The sequence below is a fragment of the Bubalus kerabau genome, chromosome 17, assembly GCF_029407905.1.
Source record: "Bubalus kerabau isolate K-KA32 ecotype Philippines breed swamp buffalo chromosome 17, PCC_UOA_SB_1v2, whole genome shotgun sequence".
In the NCBI taxonomy this organism is placed as follows: domain Eukaryota; kingdom Metazoa; phylum Chordata; class Mammalia; order Artiodactyla; family Bovidae; genus Bubalus; species Bubalus kerabau.
The window spans coordinates 42,554,545-42,575,357 of record NC_073640.1 but is presented as its reverse complement, the minus strand read 5'-3'; the positions used below and the strand labels follow the sequence as shown (position 1 = coordinate 42,575,357).

At 38.2% G+C, this 20,813-nt stretch overlaps 1 protein-coding gene across 1 annotated transcript in view; it reads right to left on the bottom strand.

The window, feature by feature from the left end:
- PHLPP2 (PH domain and leucine rich repeat protein phosphatase 2) overlaps positions 1–20,813 on the bottom strand; it is a 63,237-nt gene that overhangs the window by 28,840 nt on the left and 13,584 nt on the right. Inside the window, exons 3-6 of the mRNA XM_055554098.1 lie at positions 15,097–15,230; positions 7,162–7,352; positions 1,468–1,593; positions 166–320 (exon numbers count right to left, since the gene is read on the bottom strand). Of these exons, the coding sequence (XP_055410073.1) occupies positions 166–320; positions 1,468–1,593; positions 7,162–7,352; positions 15,097–15,230 (606 nt within the window). The remainder of the gene's footprint in view (positions 1–165; positions 321–1,467; positions 1,594–7,161; positions 7,353–15,096; positions 15,231–20,813) is intronic.

Below are 20,813 nucleotides of genomic sequence, written 5' to 3'. Positions count from 1 at the left end.
TACAGAGGGAAAAGGGGGAGTGGGAAAACTGAACAGAAATTCTTACTTCTTCAAAAGGGAGGGGAAATTTTCAAATATGTACACAATGGGTAAACATGCTTATCTACAGATATTGACTACAATTAGATTTTAGTAAGTTGGTCTGGAAACCTGTGCCCCACATACTTGTAGAAAGTGTCAAGGCCCCCTGGTCTTTCTAACTGCATGAAGTTGTGTCGCAAGTTGAGGTAGGTGATATCTTGACTGTAGAAGAGATGCTCAGGAACCTCCTCAAGGCTGTGACACGAGAGGTCGACGGTACTGATGCGCTGGGACACCACCTGGATGAGGTCACAGAGAAGAGCCATCTGAGCCAGTGCTGAATGTCTCCCACCCAGCAGAGGATGGAACAGCATTGACACAACAAGGAACCAATTAATAAGATGGGGAAGACAAAAAAGGTCATAAGATCTGAGTACTCATTTATAAGAAGCAGTGAATTTTTACTTTTTCCCCAAAACTGTAAGATGCTTGAAAAACAGGCATAAGCTGTAATGTGTCTACAAGTAAAAGTTAAAAAAAAAAATCAAAAGATGGAAAGTTAGTAACAGCTCATGCAGGAAGTAAAGTTAAGATGATTCCAAGTAACTGTTCAAAACTTCAGGACAGAATGTGATATTAAAAGATCTTTTAATATGGCCTTTTGTAGCCACACAAGCTCAGTTCCTAACTTGCGCAGTTTCTTCATCTGTCATGAGGAAAATTAAAAAACCAAGTATGCAGCACTGCTACTTAGCATGTAAAAGATGCTCAAAAAATATTAATTTGTCTTTACAAGGGCAGACGAATAGAGAAGCTGTTTAAAATTGAAACTAGTTTTATTCATACAGATTACTATCACAAATACAGAAATAACACTGAAACAAGGTTTATATTGCTATAATAGTATACTAATATAATATGGGCTGTGAAAATGGATCTAAAAAAAACAAAACATCACTACAAAAGTCATTCATGTTTTGGTGGCATGTCATTATACTGAAACAATCTTTAATGCAACTACCTAGCCCCATAAAGAAAAATGTGTTTAAATCCTGAAAAGATGGCTAAGAAGACAAGAGAATTTGGAAAATGAAATATAATTTTAGAGCACTTCATCTTTAGGGGACAGCTCCATCTATCACGGACCACCAAGGTGGGGGGAGAGTCATTTGAACCTCATTGTGTCTCTACTCCTTCAAGCCCCTACCTTCCTCACAGAGTTGGTACCTGAAAACACTTTTGAAAGCGTTCTGCACTGTGCCAATATAAATAATAAGTTAAGGACCTGGGAGAATTCCATTTCATTCACTATGTATTCAGAAAAGCCTGGAGTGATGTACATAAGAATTATAATTCAATCTCTTGGGAGTAAGTTCAGTTTCAAAATATCTTTCTGTTGGTTTCTCTGCTCTCATCTCCCCATGAGGACGTCTGACAGCTTTTCACCTTGGAAGCTTGCCGCTGCCACCTCTGGTACTCAGCCAAAGTCTCAAAGCTGACAAGATAGGTCTGCGCTTGGGCTCCAGCTGAGCTGAATGCGAGGGAGTACTGACGTCGCTTCACTTCTTCTACCTGAAGAAGCGGGGAGAAAACCAGAACCAATTAAACAAAACAATTCCAATCCAAAAAACCACAGGACAATAACAAAGACAAACAACTCAAGTCTTTTAACTAGGCAAAAGATCTGAAAAGATATTTCTCCAAAGACAGGAATGACCAATAAGCACATGATACAATGTTCTACATCACTGAGTGTGTGCTCAGTCGTGTCTGACTCTTTGTGACCCTGTGGACTGTAGCCCGCCAGGCTCCTCTGTCCTTGGAATTTTCTAGGCAAGAATACTGGAGTGGGTTGCCATTTCCTACACTAGGGGATCTTCCCAACCCAGGGATTGAACCTGCCTCTCTTGTGTCTCCTGCATTGGGAGGCAGATTCTTTACCACTGCACCACCTGGGAAGCCCTCTATGTCATTATTTATTAGATAAATGCTAATCAAAACCACAAGGTACCACCTCATATCCACTAGGATGGTTAAAATAAAAAACACAGATAATAACAAGTGTTGGGTAACAAGCATTAGCAGGGATGCAGGGAAACTGAATCTGGGAATGTAATATGGTATAGTCACTTTGAAAAATAGTTGGGGAGTTCCTCAAAAGGTTAAAAGTAACCATGTAACCCCGGAGAAGGCGATGGAACCCCACTCCAGTACTCTGGCCTGGAAAATCCCATGGATGGAGGAGCCTGGAAGGCTGCAGTCCATGGGGTCACTGAGGGTCAGACACGACTGAGCAACTTCCCTTTCACTTTTCACTTTCATGCATTGGAGAAGGAAATGGCAACCCACTCCACTGTTCTTGCCTGGAGAATCCCAGAGACGGGGGAGCCTGGTGGGCTGCCATCTATGGGGTCTCAAGAGTCAGACACGACTGAAGTGACTTAGCAGCAGTAGCAGCAACCATGTAACCCAGCAATTCCATTCCTAGGTATATACCCAAGAAAAAATGCATCCACACAAAAATTTTCTGTGAATTACAGCAGAGTTATTCATAATAGGAAAAAGTAGAAACAGCCTCAATGTTCATCAACAGGTAAATGTATAAACAAAATGTAGTACATCATATAATACTATTCAGCCATAAATGAGAATAAAACACTGATACACACTACAACCCACATGAACCTTGAAAACATTACACTAAGTGAAAGAAGCCAGTCATAAAGAACCATACATTGTATGATTCCATTCATATGAAATGTCCAGAATGAGCAAATCTATAGAGACAGAAAGTAGATTAATGGATGCCTGGGGCTAGAGAAGGAATGGGGAGATGAAGGCTAAGTAGTGCAGGATTTCTTTTCAAAGGGTCATAGAAGTATTCTAAAATCAATTATGGTGACGGTTGCCCAACTCTGTGAATTTACTAAAAGCCACTGAGTTGCATACTTTAAATGGGTTAACTGTACAGTATATGAATTTCATCTCAATAAAGCTGTTTAGAAAAAACCAAAGGGGGAATTCTCTGGTGGTGCAGTGGTTAGGATTTTGTGCTTCCACTGCAGGGGAGTTTCAGAACAGGAGAGTCTGTAGGCCCACAAGGTAAGAGCCAAAGTTTCCACTTCAAAGATAAGACTGCTCCATACCTTTTCGCCACCACTGTGGTACACTGGAGATAGCTGTCTGCCTGCCTGCAAGGGGTACCCTGGCCTCCTCTTTGGACTCACCCCCTCTCTTACTTTCGAGGTAATGGGCTAGAAGCCATTTCTGACCCCGTCCAGCACAAACATGGGGCAGAATGAAGAACAGGGAACATACAAACCCAAAGGTTATTACTAAACTAGCAGAGTCATAACCTGACTTCATGCTCTCCAGACCTACTAGATTTTAAAGGGGATAATCTTCCTCAATAGGTCCTTTTGAAGGTTCTTTGGATACCAGCCCCCTAATTCAACCATTAGCGGCTTCTCACCTACAGATTCCTTAACCAGGCTAATGCATACTATTCCAATAGGCGACTACTCCCTCCTCAGACGTGAAGGAACCTGGTGGTCCACTGACAGCTTGTCCTCCAGTGATGTCTGCTGGCCCCTCCAGGTGGCCCCACCAGACATGAAAATCCACCCACCCACCCAATGGCTAGTGTTTCCTCTTAACCCAGTTGGGTCACATACTAACAAACCCAAGGAATACACAAGGATCCCAACACCTGAGTTAGGCTCTGTGCTCTATCAATCACTAAAGCAGCCTATCTCATCCTCAAGACTTCCTGGTCAGAAGGCAGGACACCAGTGCACTATGTCCCCCTTACTGCAGGGAACCTGAATCAGGATTCCATGGGTTCTTTTGAAACCTCTTTCACTGGGCTTGAGGAAAGAGTCAGAACTTCCTCCAGTCCCACTTGGGGTGATGGTACGGATTCATAGCACAACAACAGCTTTCTTCACCAACCCAGCCTATATACCATTGATGAAGATGAAGTCTTTTTATAGCTATGGAACCACTTACATCTTTGTCTGACATCTCACTTCTGTATGTCATAGCTACTGAATCTCGGTGAGTCAGCTGGAAACTTCCAAGTTATAAATCATTAGACTTCTGGTGCCAAGTAAAGACTGAACCAAATGGCAGAAACACAAAATACTTTTAAACTAATAAGAATCATATTAAGAAGATCCAATAAAATTAAATAATATTCATAACATTCAATTGTGATGCTTACAACTAGGCTATTTTTATTAGTAATAAATCACCACAATTCAATGAGTTTGTGTCAAAATAAAGGACTTTGTTGAAATGAAGAACAGGCATTACTGATTGCTTTAGAATAATCTTTTCTTCTAAATATTTTTTATGGGATGTTTGACACAGAAAAATAGTCACATAATGTCAAATTCTGAGAAAGGCTTGTAAATCTCCCACTAGAAGTTAATTTGTCAACTTCAGAGTAATTTTGTTAAGTTTTGCAATATGTATGTTGAGACTACATGGTAATACACATAAAATGTTCCTCTCATCAGTTTCCAGTGAGCCTCCTTATCCCTATTAACGCTTTTGCACATTAATGTCTTTCTCAGGAGACAAGTTTACTGAGGTATAATTTACATAAAGTTTACGTTTTTTTTCTAATTCATAAACTCTAAGTGAACAATTTGATGAGATACATAGTTGGACAACCCCATCACCCACAAAACGTCCCTCATGGCTGTTTTGCGGCCAATCCCCTTCTTCCATATCCTGGCACAACCACTGGTCTCTTTTCTATGACTACAGTTTTGTTTTTTTTAATTTCACGTAAATGGAATCATACAATAAATAGGCTTTTACATCTGGCTTTTTCCACTTAATGTTTTGAGACTCACCCTTTTTCCTGTGTGTATCAGCAGCTCATGTCTTTTCACTGCTCAGTGGCACAGTGAATACAACACATGTGGATACAGCACATCTGTTTTATCTATTCACCACTCAGTGAACATTTGGGTTGCTTCCAGTTTGGGTCAATTATAACCAAAGTTGCTATGAACATTCACTTATACTTTTTGGAAATACTTGTGTTCATTTCTCAGTATCTAAGAGAAATGCTCAGTCATCTGAAAAGCTGATTTTTAACTATAAGAAACAAAAAAAACCTGTTTCCCAAAGTGACTGTGTTCCCAGTTGCTTCTCAACTTTGCCAAAATAGGTTATTTGTCTATTACCAAGTTGTAAATGTCTTGACACAAGTCCTATGTTGCATACAAACTTTCATGTGCTTCGTATGATGTTAATATAACCATACCAACTTTCTTTTGGTTGCTATTTGATTAGTGTGATTTTTCTATCATTTCACATTCAACCTTCTAAGTTTTAGGTGTGTCTCCTATAAACAGTAATTAGTAGAAAATATTTGGATTTACTTCCATGTCACTGTAATATGTAATAACTTACCATGCTAATTATTTTGCTCCTTTTTCTCAACCCTTTTCCTGCCTTCTTTTAGCATTACAGAGTTTATATTTTCTTTTCCCACTCTACTTTTAGTAGTCATCCTTAAAATTTTTAAGTTTGTACTTGACCATTTTTCTAACAAAGCGTAAAGCTATCTGGTGGTGGCTCAGAGGGTAAAGCGTCTGCCTGCAATGCAGGAGACCTGGATTCAATCCCTGGGTTGGGAAGATCCCCTGGAGAAGGGAATTGCAACCCACTCTGGTACTATTTCCTGGAAAATCCCATGGACAGAGAAGCCTGGTAGGCTACAGTCCATGGGGGTAGCAGAGTCAACAGGACTGAGCGAGTTCTTTCAGTTTCTTTCTTTCCTCTTATCCAAAGACTGCATCACATGTTCCTCATTGAACACATCACCACATCCTGAATGCTGTTCAGGAGTTTGAGCTTTAGTTGTTGAAATTTATATTTAAAATATTAAAAAATTTAAATCTTTTTACAATCAGTATTAAATTTACTACCATATTTTATCAGTATTTGATTCATCATCTATTCTTATATCTTATATAATTTATCAGTGTTTCCACTCATCATCTGTTCTTATATCTTATACCTTCCTTTGAATTTACTTTCCTTCGATCCTTTGTTGTTTTCTTCTTTCCCCTGTTTGTTTTATTTGGAGGGGTGTTGTTTTTTAGACATACATCTTTAGTAGTTCTTTCAGTGAGGGTATATGCCAGCTCATTTGTTTTAAGTTGTTTTTTTTTACCCCCTTCAGCTGTGCAGCGTGGCTTGCAGGACCTTAGTTCCCTGACCAGGGACTGAACCCAGTGAAAGCACCGAGTCTTAGCCACTGGACCACCAGGTAAGTCCCTCATTAGTTTTTAAATGTCTGAAAATGTTCTATTTTGCCTTCATTCTTACAAAGTACTTCAACTGGATATAAAATACAAGTTGACATTTATTTTCTCTCAGTAGCATTATCTGTTTCCAGTCATCTATCACTCTGATGACTTCGAACTGCTTTTCCTATCATGGGGAATTCTCTTGTACAGATGCAAAAAATGAAGGTCTCTCTGGCTGCTTGATAGGAGCTAATGAGCACTCCAGACTCTGAATTTCAGTCTAATGGGGGAAAAGGAGAAATAGGAAAGAATCTGTTTTGGTGGAGGATGCTAAGTTTCCAAAGGCAGCCTAGTTTCCAAAAGTAGCCACTACTTCTAGTTTCCAAAGGCAGCTGCTAGCGGCAGCAGCCCCTGGCTACTCTTGGTGGTGCTACTGACAGCATGTAGTGCCTAGCAGTGGAAGCAGGGGTTTCTTCAACAGACGGGTTCTGCAGAAGAATCTGGGGCATGGATAGTCTCCATGAACATGAATTTGAGAAAACTACAAGAGATGCTGGAGGACAGAGGAGCCTGGCATGATGCAGTCCACGGGGTCACAATGGTCGGACACGACTTAGCAACTGATCAACAACATAGTCTTTGGACCTCTGAGGCGGTCTGTAATGTAAAAAACTTGTTTTATGTGTAAATTAGCCTGAGTCAGTTTCATTTAAACCTAAGAATGCAAAAACTTTGTGATGTAATCTTTAATAATGTTCAGAATGGCTTCTTTGAAAAGATGTGGAAAAAACTCTGAAAAGCATATGTGATTTTTTTTTTTTTTTTAATTAAGATGACCAAAGAAAGAGTAATTTATCTTTGTGGGTCTTACCTTTCCCCCAACCAGAGGCAATATGTGCATTTTCCCAGTCTGACAATCCTTCACTGAGGACACGATGAGGCAGGTGCCACAGAGAACAACCAGGCGTTCAGCCCACTTATGCAGCTGGGTCTTTCCCTTGCGTACATTATAGATGCCAGACAGAAGGATTCGATCCAGATGATCCATCTGGCATGGTTTTTCTGAAAAGAAAAGAGTACATTAGAAACCACCATTAAGGTAGTACAAAAATAATGAAAGGGAAAAAGAAAGCATTACATGTCAACATTCAGCAACCCTAATACAGATTTAAGTAACCAAGCAATATAAGTATTACAAAATAAGCTTTCAGTCTTAAAATGTTGTTCAGCCCTGAAGTTATATAATGGGAGCACTGTGAATTTCGGATGCCACTGTCAATCCTTCTTCCAGTCATAGCTCCCATGTGCTCAAAGAAAGGCAGTATGACAGAGTAGTTAAGATCATGGACTCGGGAGTCATACACTCAAACTTGAGTTCTGCTACTTACTTTGATTCCTTGAACTACATAATCTCACTGACCTTGACATTCCCCATTTATACAGTTCAGATCTTAATACTACCTACCTTTGGAAGGTCCTTATAAAAAATTAAGATAATGAATGTAAAGTAGTAAGCATGGTTTTAGATACAAAATAAGTATGGAATAAGAGACAGCAACTATTGTGCTTAGTCTACTGCAGAAGGAAGAAATTAATAACTAGTTCTGTACACAATCCTCCATCTTCCTGCTCTTTGTGAGGAAAAGCTTTTGGCTGATATTTCAATCAACTATCCCAATCACGGTAGCAGAAGCTGATACAGACATGCAAGAGCGTCTCTATCTTTTACCACCCTTTATAAAACTTCACACGACAGGTAACAGTGAACAAAACAGCATTATGACAGAAGAAATGTTCTTGGTTAAAGTACTACTGGAAATAGACAGTAACTCTACACAGAAACGAACAGAAGTAGCAACAGTATGAGGCTGAGCAAACAGCAACAGACTGGGAAGTGAAAAAAACTGGGTTGTACTCAATACTATTACATAATTGATTAAACCCTTGGCATCATGGTACCCTTTTGACTGTGTGTTTCCTGTATAAAAAATGAGGAAATGGTCTGGCTTACTTCAAAGCTTTAAACTTTGTATGTTAACACCACCATTTCTCCTTCTAGTCTAGGCCAATCCTTTCATCTATATTCTAAATTCCATGTTCCTTGGGGAGTTTGGTTCTTCTTCCTTCTCACTCTTCAACTCCACCCTCCCTATTGTTTCTATCAAAGCTACAAAAGCACTCCAGTTTTCTCCAGTTCCCTCTCAGTCTCAACTGTAGAATTCCTTTAGATCAGGGATTCTCCAATTTCTATGTGCCCAAGAATTATCTGAGAATTAGTTTACAATGCAGAACGCCAAGACCTACCCACAGAGAATTTACTTCAGAGGATCTGGGATGGAACAAAGGAAAGCATGTTTTTAACAAGTATCTCAAGTAATTTAAATGCAGATGGCCCACAAATAATATTTTAAGAAACTCTATAAGTTTATCCTTTTAAGGCTCTTTTCTTCTCATTTGTGCTTCTATAGTAGCTATCTGTAGCTCCTCTCAGAAAGGAATATTCAATTTTGGGGGGAATAAGTTATTTATACACAAAATAATATGCTGTCTTATTATTTTTGGAGGGTTTGTTAAGTCTCTGATCTTCTGAAAGTGGTAAAAAACAGAATGAGGAAGTTCTAATAAATGTTTGGAATGACTAATAGTTCTAGTTAAAAACAGACTTACAATCTCAAAAGTCAAGACTCTAAGTGGAAAATTATGGTATACTTTGAAATGTCTATAAAGAAAATAGAAAATAGGGGCTTCCCAGGTGGTGCTAGTGGTAAAGAACCCACCTGCCAATGCAGGAGATGCAAGAGACACAGGTTTGATCCCTGGGTCTGGAAGATCCCCTGGAGAAGGGTCTAGCAACCCACTCCAGTATTTCTGCCTGGAGAATCCCACGGACAGAGAAGCCTGGTGTGCTATAGCCTGAGCAACTAACACTTTCATTTTCATAAAGAACATGGATTGTTTTATAATTTAAGAAAAAAAAATGTTTCTAAAAAATCAAGGAGAGTTCTCTAACAATGCCCATAGTATAATCTCTAAACATTATGTTTCATTAAAATGAACCAGGAGTCCTTAGAAAAATCACCTATTCCTGGTGTGAATCAGATGATGACAAGATCAGCTTAGGACATCTTTTTGTGTAAGAACTTAATGGAAAAATCTGGAATATTACCAAAGACTGTGCTGGGCTAGGCTTAGTCACTCAGTCGTGTCTGACTCTTTGCAACCCCATGGACTATATCCCCTCAGGCTCCTCTGTCCATGGGATTTTCCCAGCAGGAATACTGGAATGGGTTGCCATCTCCCCCTCCGGGGGCTCTTCCTGATCCAGGTATTGAACCTGCATCTCCTGTGGCTCCTGCACTGACAAGCAGATTCTTTACCACTGAGCCAACTGCGTAGCCCTACTGGGGTCATGTTGGAAGGACACAGAAGGCAACCTGAAAGAGCTCCCAGGAACTGAGATGAGACAAATTAAGCATCAGAAAGAAAAATGTCTGCAATGAATTGAAACAAATATACATAAGCCCATGAGATCATGATGATACTCAAAACAGACAATAAAAAATGAAGTTACACAGACCTTGTGAATATAAACTGAAAAGTAAAGCAATATAACTTCTAGAAAATAATAAAGGGAGGGACTGCTAAATTGGACTCCATCAAAATGAAATACTTCTTTTAATCAAAAGATACCACTAAGGTTCTGGTTCTGAGTTAGAGAAAGTACACTCGGCCCTGTCTCTCCCACTGAATTCACCTATAAAACCTGGACAGAACATGTGGAACGCTGGAGAACCCCAAACAGGCTGAACACAAAGAAAGTCAAGCCCAGACAGTTCATAATCAAATTGCTGAAAATTAAAGACAAAGGGAAAATCTTTAAAGAAGCCAGAGGAAAATGAAGCACTGTTTATATGAGAACAACTGCTTGAGCAACTGCATGAAGGCTGTGCAGGAGCGCTCTGTGCTATCTTTCCAACTGCTCTGAAAATCTAAAGCTAGTTCAAAATAAAAAGTTAAACCGACAAATAAACACTGGCTGATATTATCGGTGGTAAAAATGAAACATTTACTTACATCGCAAGAGTAAAACAGGAAACTTCAAAACAAATTTCAAACTTGGAAGCAGTGGTTGGTGAAGCAATCCCACCATCTGGTTTCATGACCCTGAACAAGTTCTATTAATATATTTTTAGGCCTTAATTTCCCAAGTTAAAGACCAAGGAGCTGGATTAGATGATCCCTAGTCCTGCCCAGGTCTCACATTTTATGGATCCTTTTTATTTCTCTAAACTGTTTCTCTATCAACTAAATACTAAGAGTACCTTAGAGGTTAAGAAGATGAGATTTAGAATCAGTTAAGACCTCTCTGGAGTAATAGTATCTACCTGAATGCTTGTAAGGATGAAATGAAAAATAGTACACAGAGTGCTCAGCACCTTAGTATGTGCTCAGCACATAGTGAGGGTATATAATAAAAGATAGTCATTATTAATATAACGAAAGTCCTGCCTTAAGCCTCCTTCTTTTCCTATATTTTAAGTATTACTTTCAATCTTTAACAGCTTCCACAGATTTAACACTCCCATGTACCTGACTCCCAGATCTGTATTTCCAAAGCTCCTGGTTCCACATATCTGACTACCTGCCAGACATCTCCAACTGGATGTCTACCACTGCTTACAGTTACACTTGCCTGAAACCAGATCCTTCTCACAACTGAAGTCCTGTCATTCTCCCAAAGCCACCCAGGCTCAAAACCTCAGTCAGTTTTGCCTCTTAGGATCTCTTCCTCAACTCCTTTTTTTAATCAACCACCAACACTTACTATTCCTTCAAAAAGTCTCTATATGAATGATTCCTTCCATTCCCTAGTTCAGATCCCTAATTCAAGCCTGAATTATTATCCATTCTGGTGCCAGAATCATCTTTCTCAGCCCCACTTGGATCCCATCACTTCCTCTACCATCTGTCAAATGAAGGGCAAATTTCTGATATTGCACTCAAGGCCCAGAACAATCTGGACTCAAATTATCTGATTCACAGAACATGCACTGAAATTCCTAATACCCTTCCTCTGTCCTCCTTTTCCTTTGTGATTACTGAAACTGTGCCCATTTTTAAGGAACCAACTCAAAAACTACTTCTTCAGAAAGATTTCTCTGTTTCTAGAGACCTTCCTGATTTTCTAGAAGAACAGTAAAGGGGAACTTCCCCATCATCTATTACAATCTATCACGTAGGTATATTAATAAAAAATAGTGTTGGTATTAGCATTAGACAAAGAGATCAATGTAATAGGATAGAGTCCAAAAATAAACCTCTGCCTATATAGGAACTTAATAAAGGCAATGCATCAGATCAGTAGGAAAAGGATGAGCTATTTCATAAGTATTGTTGGGACAACTGGCTATCAGTAGAGAAAAAAAAAAATAAAGTTAGATTCCTACCTCATATCACATTTTAAAACTATAAAAATACTTCAAGAAAATACAGAGGATGTTTATGACCTAGGACAGGAAAGGAATGTAAATGTATTAAAGGAAAATATTCATAAATATGATTAAGTAAGTCTTCTGCACCATAAAAAACAATAAATAAAACTACAAAACAAGCTACAAGCTGGAAGAAAAATATGTCACAAATACAGCATCCAGAGGATTTATATTCAGAAGATATACACAAGTCTTTCCGATCGTAAGAAAAAAGATAAACAGAAATATATAAAGGCTAATTCAAAGAAGAAACTAAGATCTAATATAACTATGAAACAATATTCCACCATTCTAGAAATCAAGGAAGCAAAATTAAAACAATGAGGCCATCATTTAATGCATCAGATTAGTAAAAACTTTAAATGCTAATAATATTAAAAGTCCCAATAATTTCATGTTTAAAGATACACTTTGAAGAACAGGTGTACAATGATGCAATTTTACCATGACGCTATGTAAAATAGCGCATCACTAGGGAAACTGTTACATAAACTCTAATACATATGTGACATTCAACAGTATGCAACGTAAAGAAATGCATGTAAAAGAGTTTTAAAAAAGACCTCCAAAATGCTGCTAGGAGAAAAAAGCATGAAGACCAATACCAAATGATAGGATTTACGTAAAAAAAACAAAACCATATTTCTAGAAATACACATTAGATAGGAATAAAAGGTAGAATATTCTCAACAAGTATATACCAAATTGATTAGTATATCATATAATTATCACACTATATGTCATTGCTTAATAGATAGCCACTATTGGTATATACTTGTACTGACTCAAAAACACCACTTGTAGGAATCACTTCCTCCCTCAACCCTAGAGGTCAGCCATTCTCTTGACTTTTAGAATAATCATTTCCTTGTTTTCTTTGTATTTTTGCTACTTATGTATTAGTTATAACAGTTTTAACTACTGTAACAAAAAGAATATATCTAATTCAACAGAAATCTAATTCTCTGCTAGGGCGGGCAGTATGGGTTGCCAGGAGTCAACTCTGTTGAGAAACTCCAGCTGAAGGTGGCTTTGCCATTTCAACACATGACTTCAAAGTTGCTCAGATGACTGCCCTCCTAGCCTACAGGAGAGGAAAAGAACAAGAAGTCTGCATGGGAAGGTTTAGGAACCAGGTGTAAAAGTGGCACACAACAATTTCATTCCTTACCACTGAAGAAAATTTTGTCACAGGCGCACATCTAACTGCATAAAAGACTGAGAATGAGGTATAGCTGAGCAGTCAAGCCTAGTGTTGTCACGGAAGAAGGAAAGAGCAGATCTGATGGACAAACTGTGGTCCTGTCACACGTCTCTAAACAATACGGCTAAGTTTTGCTTGTTTTCAAGTTTTAAATGAATGGGAACATAATATGTGATTCTTTTGTATGTGTTTATGCCACTTGGATGGAAGTGTCTCAGACAACCTGTGAGAGTATACGGGACATAAAGAAAACGCTCAGGCTGGGTGCTATGCTATCTGAACTATTCAGTCCCAGCAAATCACACCTCCCAGACTCCACTTCCTCATACATAATAAGGAGTTGATTAACTGACTCTCTTAATCTCTGTGATCAATCATAATACCCACTCATCTTTAGTCACATATGTTATTTCAAGGCTTTTATATCATGAATCTGCACTGAGTCATTCTACTCATTTTCCCCCAGCACCCACACCAGCAAGTCTGATAACTGGCATTTGCACAACGGCCCTTGAAGTACTGAGCAACTTTTATATTCAGCAAACACATCAAAACTAACTGGCCTGAACTTGGGCCCCTCTGACCCTCACCTTATTAAGACTATATTCTAACCGAAGGTAACTCACCAAAGGCTCTATACATGAAATATTGAAAGCTGATTGATAAGCTATTAATATTTGGTTCAAAAAATACTTCAAATTCTTTAATACTCCTTTCTTCAAAAGATGAGGCCTAATTCCCCACTCAACAGTGTATGCTGTTTTTGGTGACACAATTCTAATGAACAGAAAGTGGTAAAAAGAATGGTGACTTATGAAACTATGTCATAAAAACTGAAGTCGGTATGTGTGTTTGTATATACATGTATGCACACGCTCGTGTGCATGTGTGTGTGTCTCATTGCTGGGGGCAGCTAGCTGCCACAACATGAAGATATTTACACAGCTCGAGAGAGGGGTCCACATAGCGAGGAACTGAGATCTCCTGCCAAAAGCTGGTGAGAAACTGGGGCCTTTACCAACAGCCACATGAGTGAGCCACGTTAGAAGTGAATCTTCCAGCCCACTCAAGCCTATACAGCTTCAGCCAATATAAAGAGTACTATCTCAGGGTTTCCCTGGCGGTCTAGTGTTTAAGAATCCACCTGCCAACAGAGGTGACACAGGTTCGAGCCCTGGTCCAGGACAATTCCACATGCTGTAGGGCAACTAAGCCCATGCACCACAGCTACTGAGCCTGCACTCTAGAGCCTGTGAGCTACAACTACTGAAGCCTGTGTACCTAGAGCCTGTGCTCCACAACAAGAGAACCACTGCAATGGAAACCCACGCACCACAACTAGAAACCAGCCCCTGCTCTCTGCAACTACAGAAAGCCCGCACACAGCAACGAAAGACCCAATGCAACCAAAAATAAAAAAATAAATAATTTTTTTAAAAAAAGAATAAAGTACTTAGGATAAATTTAACCAAAGAGGTGCAAGACCCATACACTGAAAGGAAAAACAACCCTAAAAAAAAATAAAGCTTACTAAATTCAACAATATACACATCTGATGAGTCCATCAAATGTTAAGTCATATATAATAACTACCTACTTCTGAACATTCTCGAACTGTCCAGAAGTTCATGAACCTTATAAGGAATTTAAAAATCTGAAACTAAAGCTCTGATTTGATCAACATGGTGGCAAAGGTACATAATAATTCGGAAGTCAGCAAAACACTAGAACAAAAAGAGCAAAAATAAAAAGAGAAGACTTTTGCTGTTGTTTTCTGACGGCCTAAGTTAAGGCAGCTTTGAATAAAATATTTTTAAAAGGCTGAAGTTACAGGTACAAATAATCAATTAAAAATAGTTAATGCTATATTTAAAATGGATAACCAACAAAGACCTTCTATAAAGCACAGGGAACTCTGTTCAATGTTATGTGGCTGCCTGGATGGGAGGAGAGATTGGGGGAAGAATGGATTCATGTATATGATTGACTGAGTGCCTTTGCTGCTCATCTGAAACTATCACAACATTGTTAACTGGCTATACCCTAATACAAAACAAAACGTTTTTTTAAAACAGTTAATATATTCACAAAGCCACTGAAAAATTCTTACCACCATAAAATCGGAGCATACAGCCAAGGTCAGGATTTGCTGCCTCCTCTTGTATTCGTGCAGGGTCATCAAACCCCAGCCTGGATAAGTAATCATAAACAATCTGAAGAGGTCGTTCGGTAGGTTCCAGTCTCCTGCTTACACAATTCAGAAGAAAAATATTTGGTAAGTTATAAACACACTTTATTTGATTTTTAAAATCTTCCAATATGCTCTAGATTTTTACTTCTATATCAATTTTCTTTAATATCTTATGATACAACCAGTGGTGCTCAAAGTTTCTGGTCTCAGGATCCCTCCGTAGTCTTTGAAGCCCCCAAAGAGCTTTTGTTTACATGGGGTTTATCTACTGATAGTTACATGGGGTATACCTATTGACATTTATCTACTTATTTACTGAGAAACTAAAATTAAGAATTTCTAAACATTTATTCATTTTTAAGTAACAATAAACCCATTACATGTTAACAAATATTTTCTGAAAACTGTATTTTCAAAATAGGACAAATGTGGTGATAAGATTTATACTGTTCAGCACTTTGTAAATCTATTTAATAACTGGATAACAGAAGGCAGATAAGCTCTAAGATATGTAGTCTCTAAAAATCTCCACTATATGCTTATGAGACTGAGAATTAAAAAGAAAATTAATACCCCATTATTATTATGAAATAGTTTTGACCTCATGAACCTCTTTAAAGAATCTTAGAGACCCCAGAGGGTCCTTTGAGAATCTCTGGTTCAAACTTAAAGGCATCAAAACTATGAGGTGTAAAAGATTATACTCGCCCATAACTGATTTCACATAAGCTGGAACACAATTAAAAATGGAGACTTTGGGTTGCTGACCTCTGGCTTCATAGATGGATTTTTCCAAAAAAGTTAGGAATGAAACTGCCCAGTAATTACCCAGAAATCATTCTGTTTCATGGTTATGACTGAAAGCAAGGAAAAGCCAGAATGTCAGTAATCATTTGTGGCTTCTGGGGATACTGCATACTTTAAAATCACGCGAACTTAATGCTTTCTTTACAATTATTTTAGGAGACAGCAAACAGTTATAACAAGTACAGCAGCTGAGAGCATGAACTCCAAAAGTCAGACTGCCCGGGTCTGAGTCTTACTTCTGCCACTTATCAGCTCATGTGTGTTCTTAGACAAATTATTTAACCTCACTGACTTATTCCTCAGCAGCCTAATGGGAATAAGAACAGTGCCTAACTCACAGGGTCGTTACTAGAAGTATTTATTTATTTGCTTATAAGAAGATATCATACAGTACATAAAGGGCTTAGAAAATTATTTCACATGTAGTAGTGTTCGATAACGTACTGACAATTATTATTCAAAAAATTCTTAGGAACGGAATAAAATTTTAATGAGACTAAAAATAGAATGTCTCCCCCAACTGAAACAACAATCAAAAAACAAGTATAGGAAAGCCTATGTGTTTAAAAGATCTTGAAGAACATCACTCTTTAAAAGGATTCTGTTTAGAAAACTTAAGACCTGTATTAATCGCAAGAAACATGATACACCTTCCATCAAGGCATAAAGACATGAAGGATCTGTGTTTTGTGGTTCAAGAACTAGAAAATACTAGTTGGCAATAAGATTTACTTTTTAAAAACATGAAATGAAAATACTACAAAGTGAAATATAAACAACTGTAAAAAAAATTATAATGTAGAAATGGAAATCATATTGATGCATACCAAAAAAAAAAAAGATAAAAATAAAAGCCACGATGTGGCCCCTCCTGACCCTCCTGGCTCAGTTCTGACTTCCAGCTTCTGTAAACTCAGAACTACTACATGGGGAATAACCAAAAAACTAAAAGCCTACAAAGATCAGCAAATACTGAATTTAACAGAAATGGAAAATATACTTTTCAGAATAAAAACATCAGTTACAATGAATCTCCTATCAAATAAAGAAAAGTCCACAAAGGGCTGTGACAATATTGGGCACCTTCCTCATACAATGGTAGAATCCTTCAAAGAAGGATACATTTTAAGAGACTTGTAATAAACTATCCTGGAGGGGTCAATTAGTCATGTAACAGGAAGACTGGCTGAAGGATTAAGCTGAAGACAGGGTGACCACGGGCATAAACAGCTCCGTCTTTCCATGTCAAGAATGGTTATTAGATTTAGTCTAGACTGATCCAAAGAAAGGGACTATGACCAGTGAGAAGAAGTTGCACAGGCAGACTTGGATTAAAAATGAGGCAGAACCTTAATAATTAGAGATGCCCAATAATGAAACAGACTGTCCATCAAAATAGCTCTGAGAGAGCCACCTGTCACAGACAATTTAGAAGAGTCTGCTCTAGGAATCAAGTCAAGCCAGATGATCTTTAGGGTCTTTTACAATTTAGGGGTCTATGATGTATCTAAAACATCTTCCTGCTGCTGCTGTTGCTAAGTCGCTTCAGTCATGTCCGACTCTGTGTGACCCCATAGAAAGCCTCTTACCAGGCTCCTCTGTCCCTGGGATTCTCCAGGCAAGAACACTGGAGTGGGTTGCCATTTCCTTCTCCAATGCATGAAAGTGAAAAGTAAAGTGAAGTCACTCAGTCGTGTCCGACTCTTAGCAACCTCATGAACTGCAGCCCACCAGGCTCCTCCATCCATGGGATTTTCCAGGCAAGAGATCTTCCTAGTATAATACAAATTCTACCTAAACACTGCTATTATTTTTGGATACAGAGTTCAATGTATTTAACTATAATTCCACATATATGGTATATATATATGACTATATATAACTATAATGATCACATATTAAGACCAAGAAATTTTACTTTCAAGCTCTATCTTATCAGCTCAATTTTCTTATTTCTCTCTGGAAAACCAAGAGAATTGGAAATATCCTAACATATTTTGCATCATCAGATTTCCTGATCTAAAAAGGCTCTGTAGATTTTGGAAACCCTCTTTAACTATTTCCACCAAAAGAAAGTATTTTCCCTGGGAGAGAGGGAAAAAACTAAGAGAATCTCTACATCTGCTCTCATCAATTTAGCATAAATGAGCAAACAAGAAATATTTCAAGAACTGCAAAAACAAGTAAAATGAGGGACTAATTCTATTTACTCATTAAACTCATCTGCTTAAGACAGTAGAGAGTATGGGGGAGGGAAAATGCTATCATATGCTTATGGATCAGTTCTGTGTTTCAAAGTTCCAAAAGTTTAACAGGCTGCTAATTAGCTATGTGTTAAATCTCTCATAAATCAAAGGAAATACATCTATTGCAAAACAGGTGTAAGACAGAATATGTTAGCAAAGAAAGGTTCCATTCATCATTTGAAATACTTCCGTTAAGGCTTTAAGAAGAGACAATAAGACTATTGTTGTTAACTGTGTTTCTCGGGCTTCCAGAAGCTACAATAGTCCTTGTAAATCTGAATATATGTGCATCTGGTTATTTTTCTTCAAACCAGCCAACCAATACAGTAATGCTATCAACAGTGTTTGTAGCTCTTGCGTGCTAAGTCACTTCAATCATGTCCAACTCTTTGCAACGCTATGGACTGTAGCCCTTGTAGCTCTTAGCCAACAGTTATTCTGAACAGTGCCCACAGTTAAGTTACAGGAAGGAGAAGAGTAAGTTTCATTTCAGGGATCACTCCACATCAAGGAACATGAAACCGAGCAAACTCCAGGATACAGTGGAAGACAGAGGAACCTGGTGTGCTATACAATCCACAGGGTCCCAAAGAGTAGGTCTATAGTGACTAAACAACAACAATCACTCCACAAGAACTCTAGTTAATAGTGGGAGTACATTCTTGCAACCCAACTCATTGTATCCAAGACCCTAACACAGCACAGAGCAGCATTTTATACATCAAAGTCAGGTTAAAACTCAATCTCTGGCCAATAATGTAAAATCTGCAAACTTTTAAGACCAACAATACATATAATGATATAGAAAACAAGGATACTTTGATGAATGTTTACTCCACATCTGACGCTATGCTAGAAGTATCTCACATTTTACAAAACTAGGAAATAACTAAAAGAGAGAGTCGCATAATTAGTACATATGACATCAGGGTTTGAACCTTTGTCAATTTCCTTACAAAGCCTCGCCTTTAGGCAAACAATATTATTTTTAAAAATAGTTAAAATAATTTATGCAGAAGAGAGCTCAAAGTACTTCCTATGTTAACTTATACCAGGAATGTAAAAAGTTATGTTTTTAAATTACTATACATCGTTAGTCTGATACATCCTCATTTCAAAGATACACTATTTTTATGCATCACTGTTGTATAAGAATCCTGCTAGTCTTTGTAGTCCGTGGTTTCTGTGAGGGGGATTCTAAATTCTTGAAATTTCCTGAGTAATGGGAGTGTCTTAGTTATTCACAAGCGCCTTGGATCACGTCTCAGTTTATGCTAAGAGATGAGCTGACGGAGCTGGTCACAGAAAGCCCAACCTTCTGAAGAGAGGCTTGGGGCTTGACATGAGCCCAATCTTGGGGGAGGAGAGGGCTGGAGATTTAAATTTGAGTTCAAGCACAAGATCAATGATTAAATCAATCAATCCTACCCTATAACTCAACAAAAACTCTGTACTGAAGCTTCCTGGTGGATGAACACACTCATGGGCTGGGAGGGTAATATGGATGCTCCCTATGTGTATATTCATTTGGCTCAGACAATAGAGAATCAATCCCTGGTTTGGGAAGATCCCCTGGAGAAGGGATCGCAAAGAGTCGGACACAACTGAGCGACTGATCTGATCTGATCTGATCTGAGTTCGGTGAGACATTCTAGTGAATTCCTGAACCTAAAGGGGTGCAATAACGTTGTGATAGTTGCAGGTGTAATGTCCTTTAACTTGTGAAGGACGTCTGTGCAAAGTCTGGGTGGTTAGTGTCAGAACTGTATCACAGTAAACCAGACGGCATTGCAATAACCATTAAGAAAAAACACTGCCAATTAGACTATGACCTACCAACAAATGTAAAATACACACTAATTTCAGAAGTGAAAAACTAAAATGTAAAAACAAAAGTTTTAATAAAAGACAAATTACTTAATGTATAACACATTCTTTTATAGTTTAAAAGAGTACAAAAATATGAAACAAAACAAAAATAATCTTTTTCCTTCCCCAGAGTTGATCAGCTCAGTACGTATTCTGAAACAGGACTTTCCACTCCCCCTTTTAATGTTAAAATATGGTAAACGAAACTTCAGACACTTGTAAGAGGTCACCCGGCAAGTCAGTGATAGTAAAGGAATTACAACTCAGGATTCCAAATTGCAAGGGCATAACTTTCTGCTAGACATATCTTATCAATTATTAACTTATCTTAAAAAATAGTGTATCAGCCACCAAAATCTTAGTCATTTTGATGACTAAAAATAAAAGTAAATATATGACCATGAGCCAAAGGGCATTTCGTTTTGTTAAGGTAATGTTGTTACAACTTTTCAAAGAGAAGGCAATGATCACACTAAGCTTCACTAGTGAGTCATTTATCACTTAAACAGTCCAATAAAACAGACAGACCAAATATTATGTAAAGAACACTGGACTGGGAGACAGGACACCTGTGTTCCAGCTATAGCTCTAGCACCAAGCAGCTGCAGGAATGTGCTGTGGACCTGACCTCTCCAGACCTCGGTTTCACATCTATAAAACGAAGAAAAATGGTTTCTGTGACTCCCATAGGGAAGTTGCTAGCCTTTTAGGCAG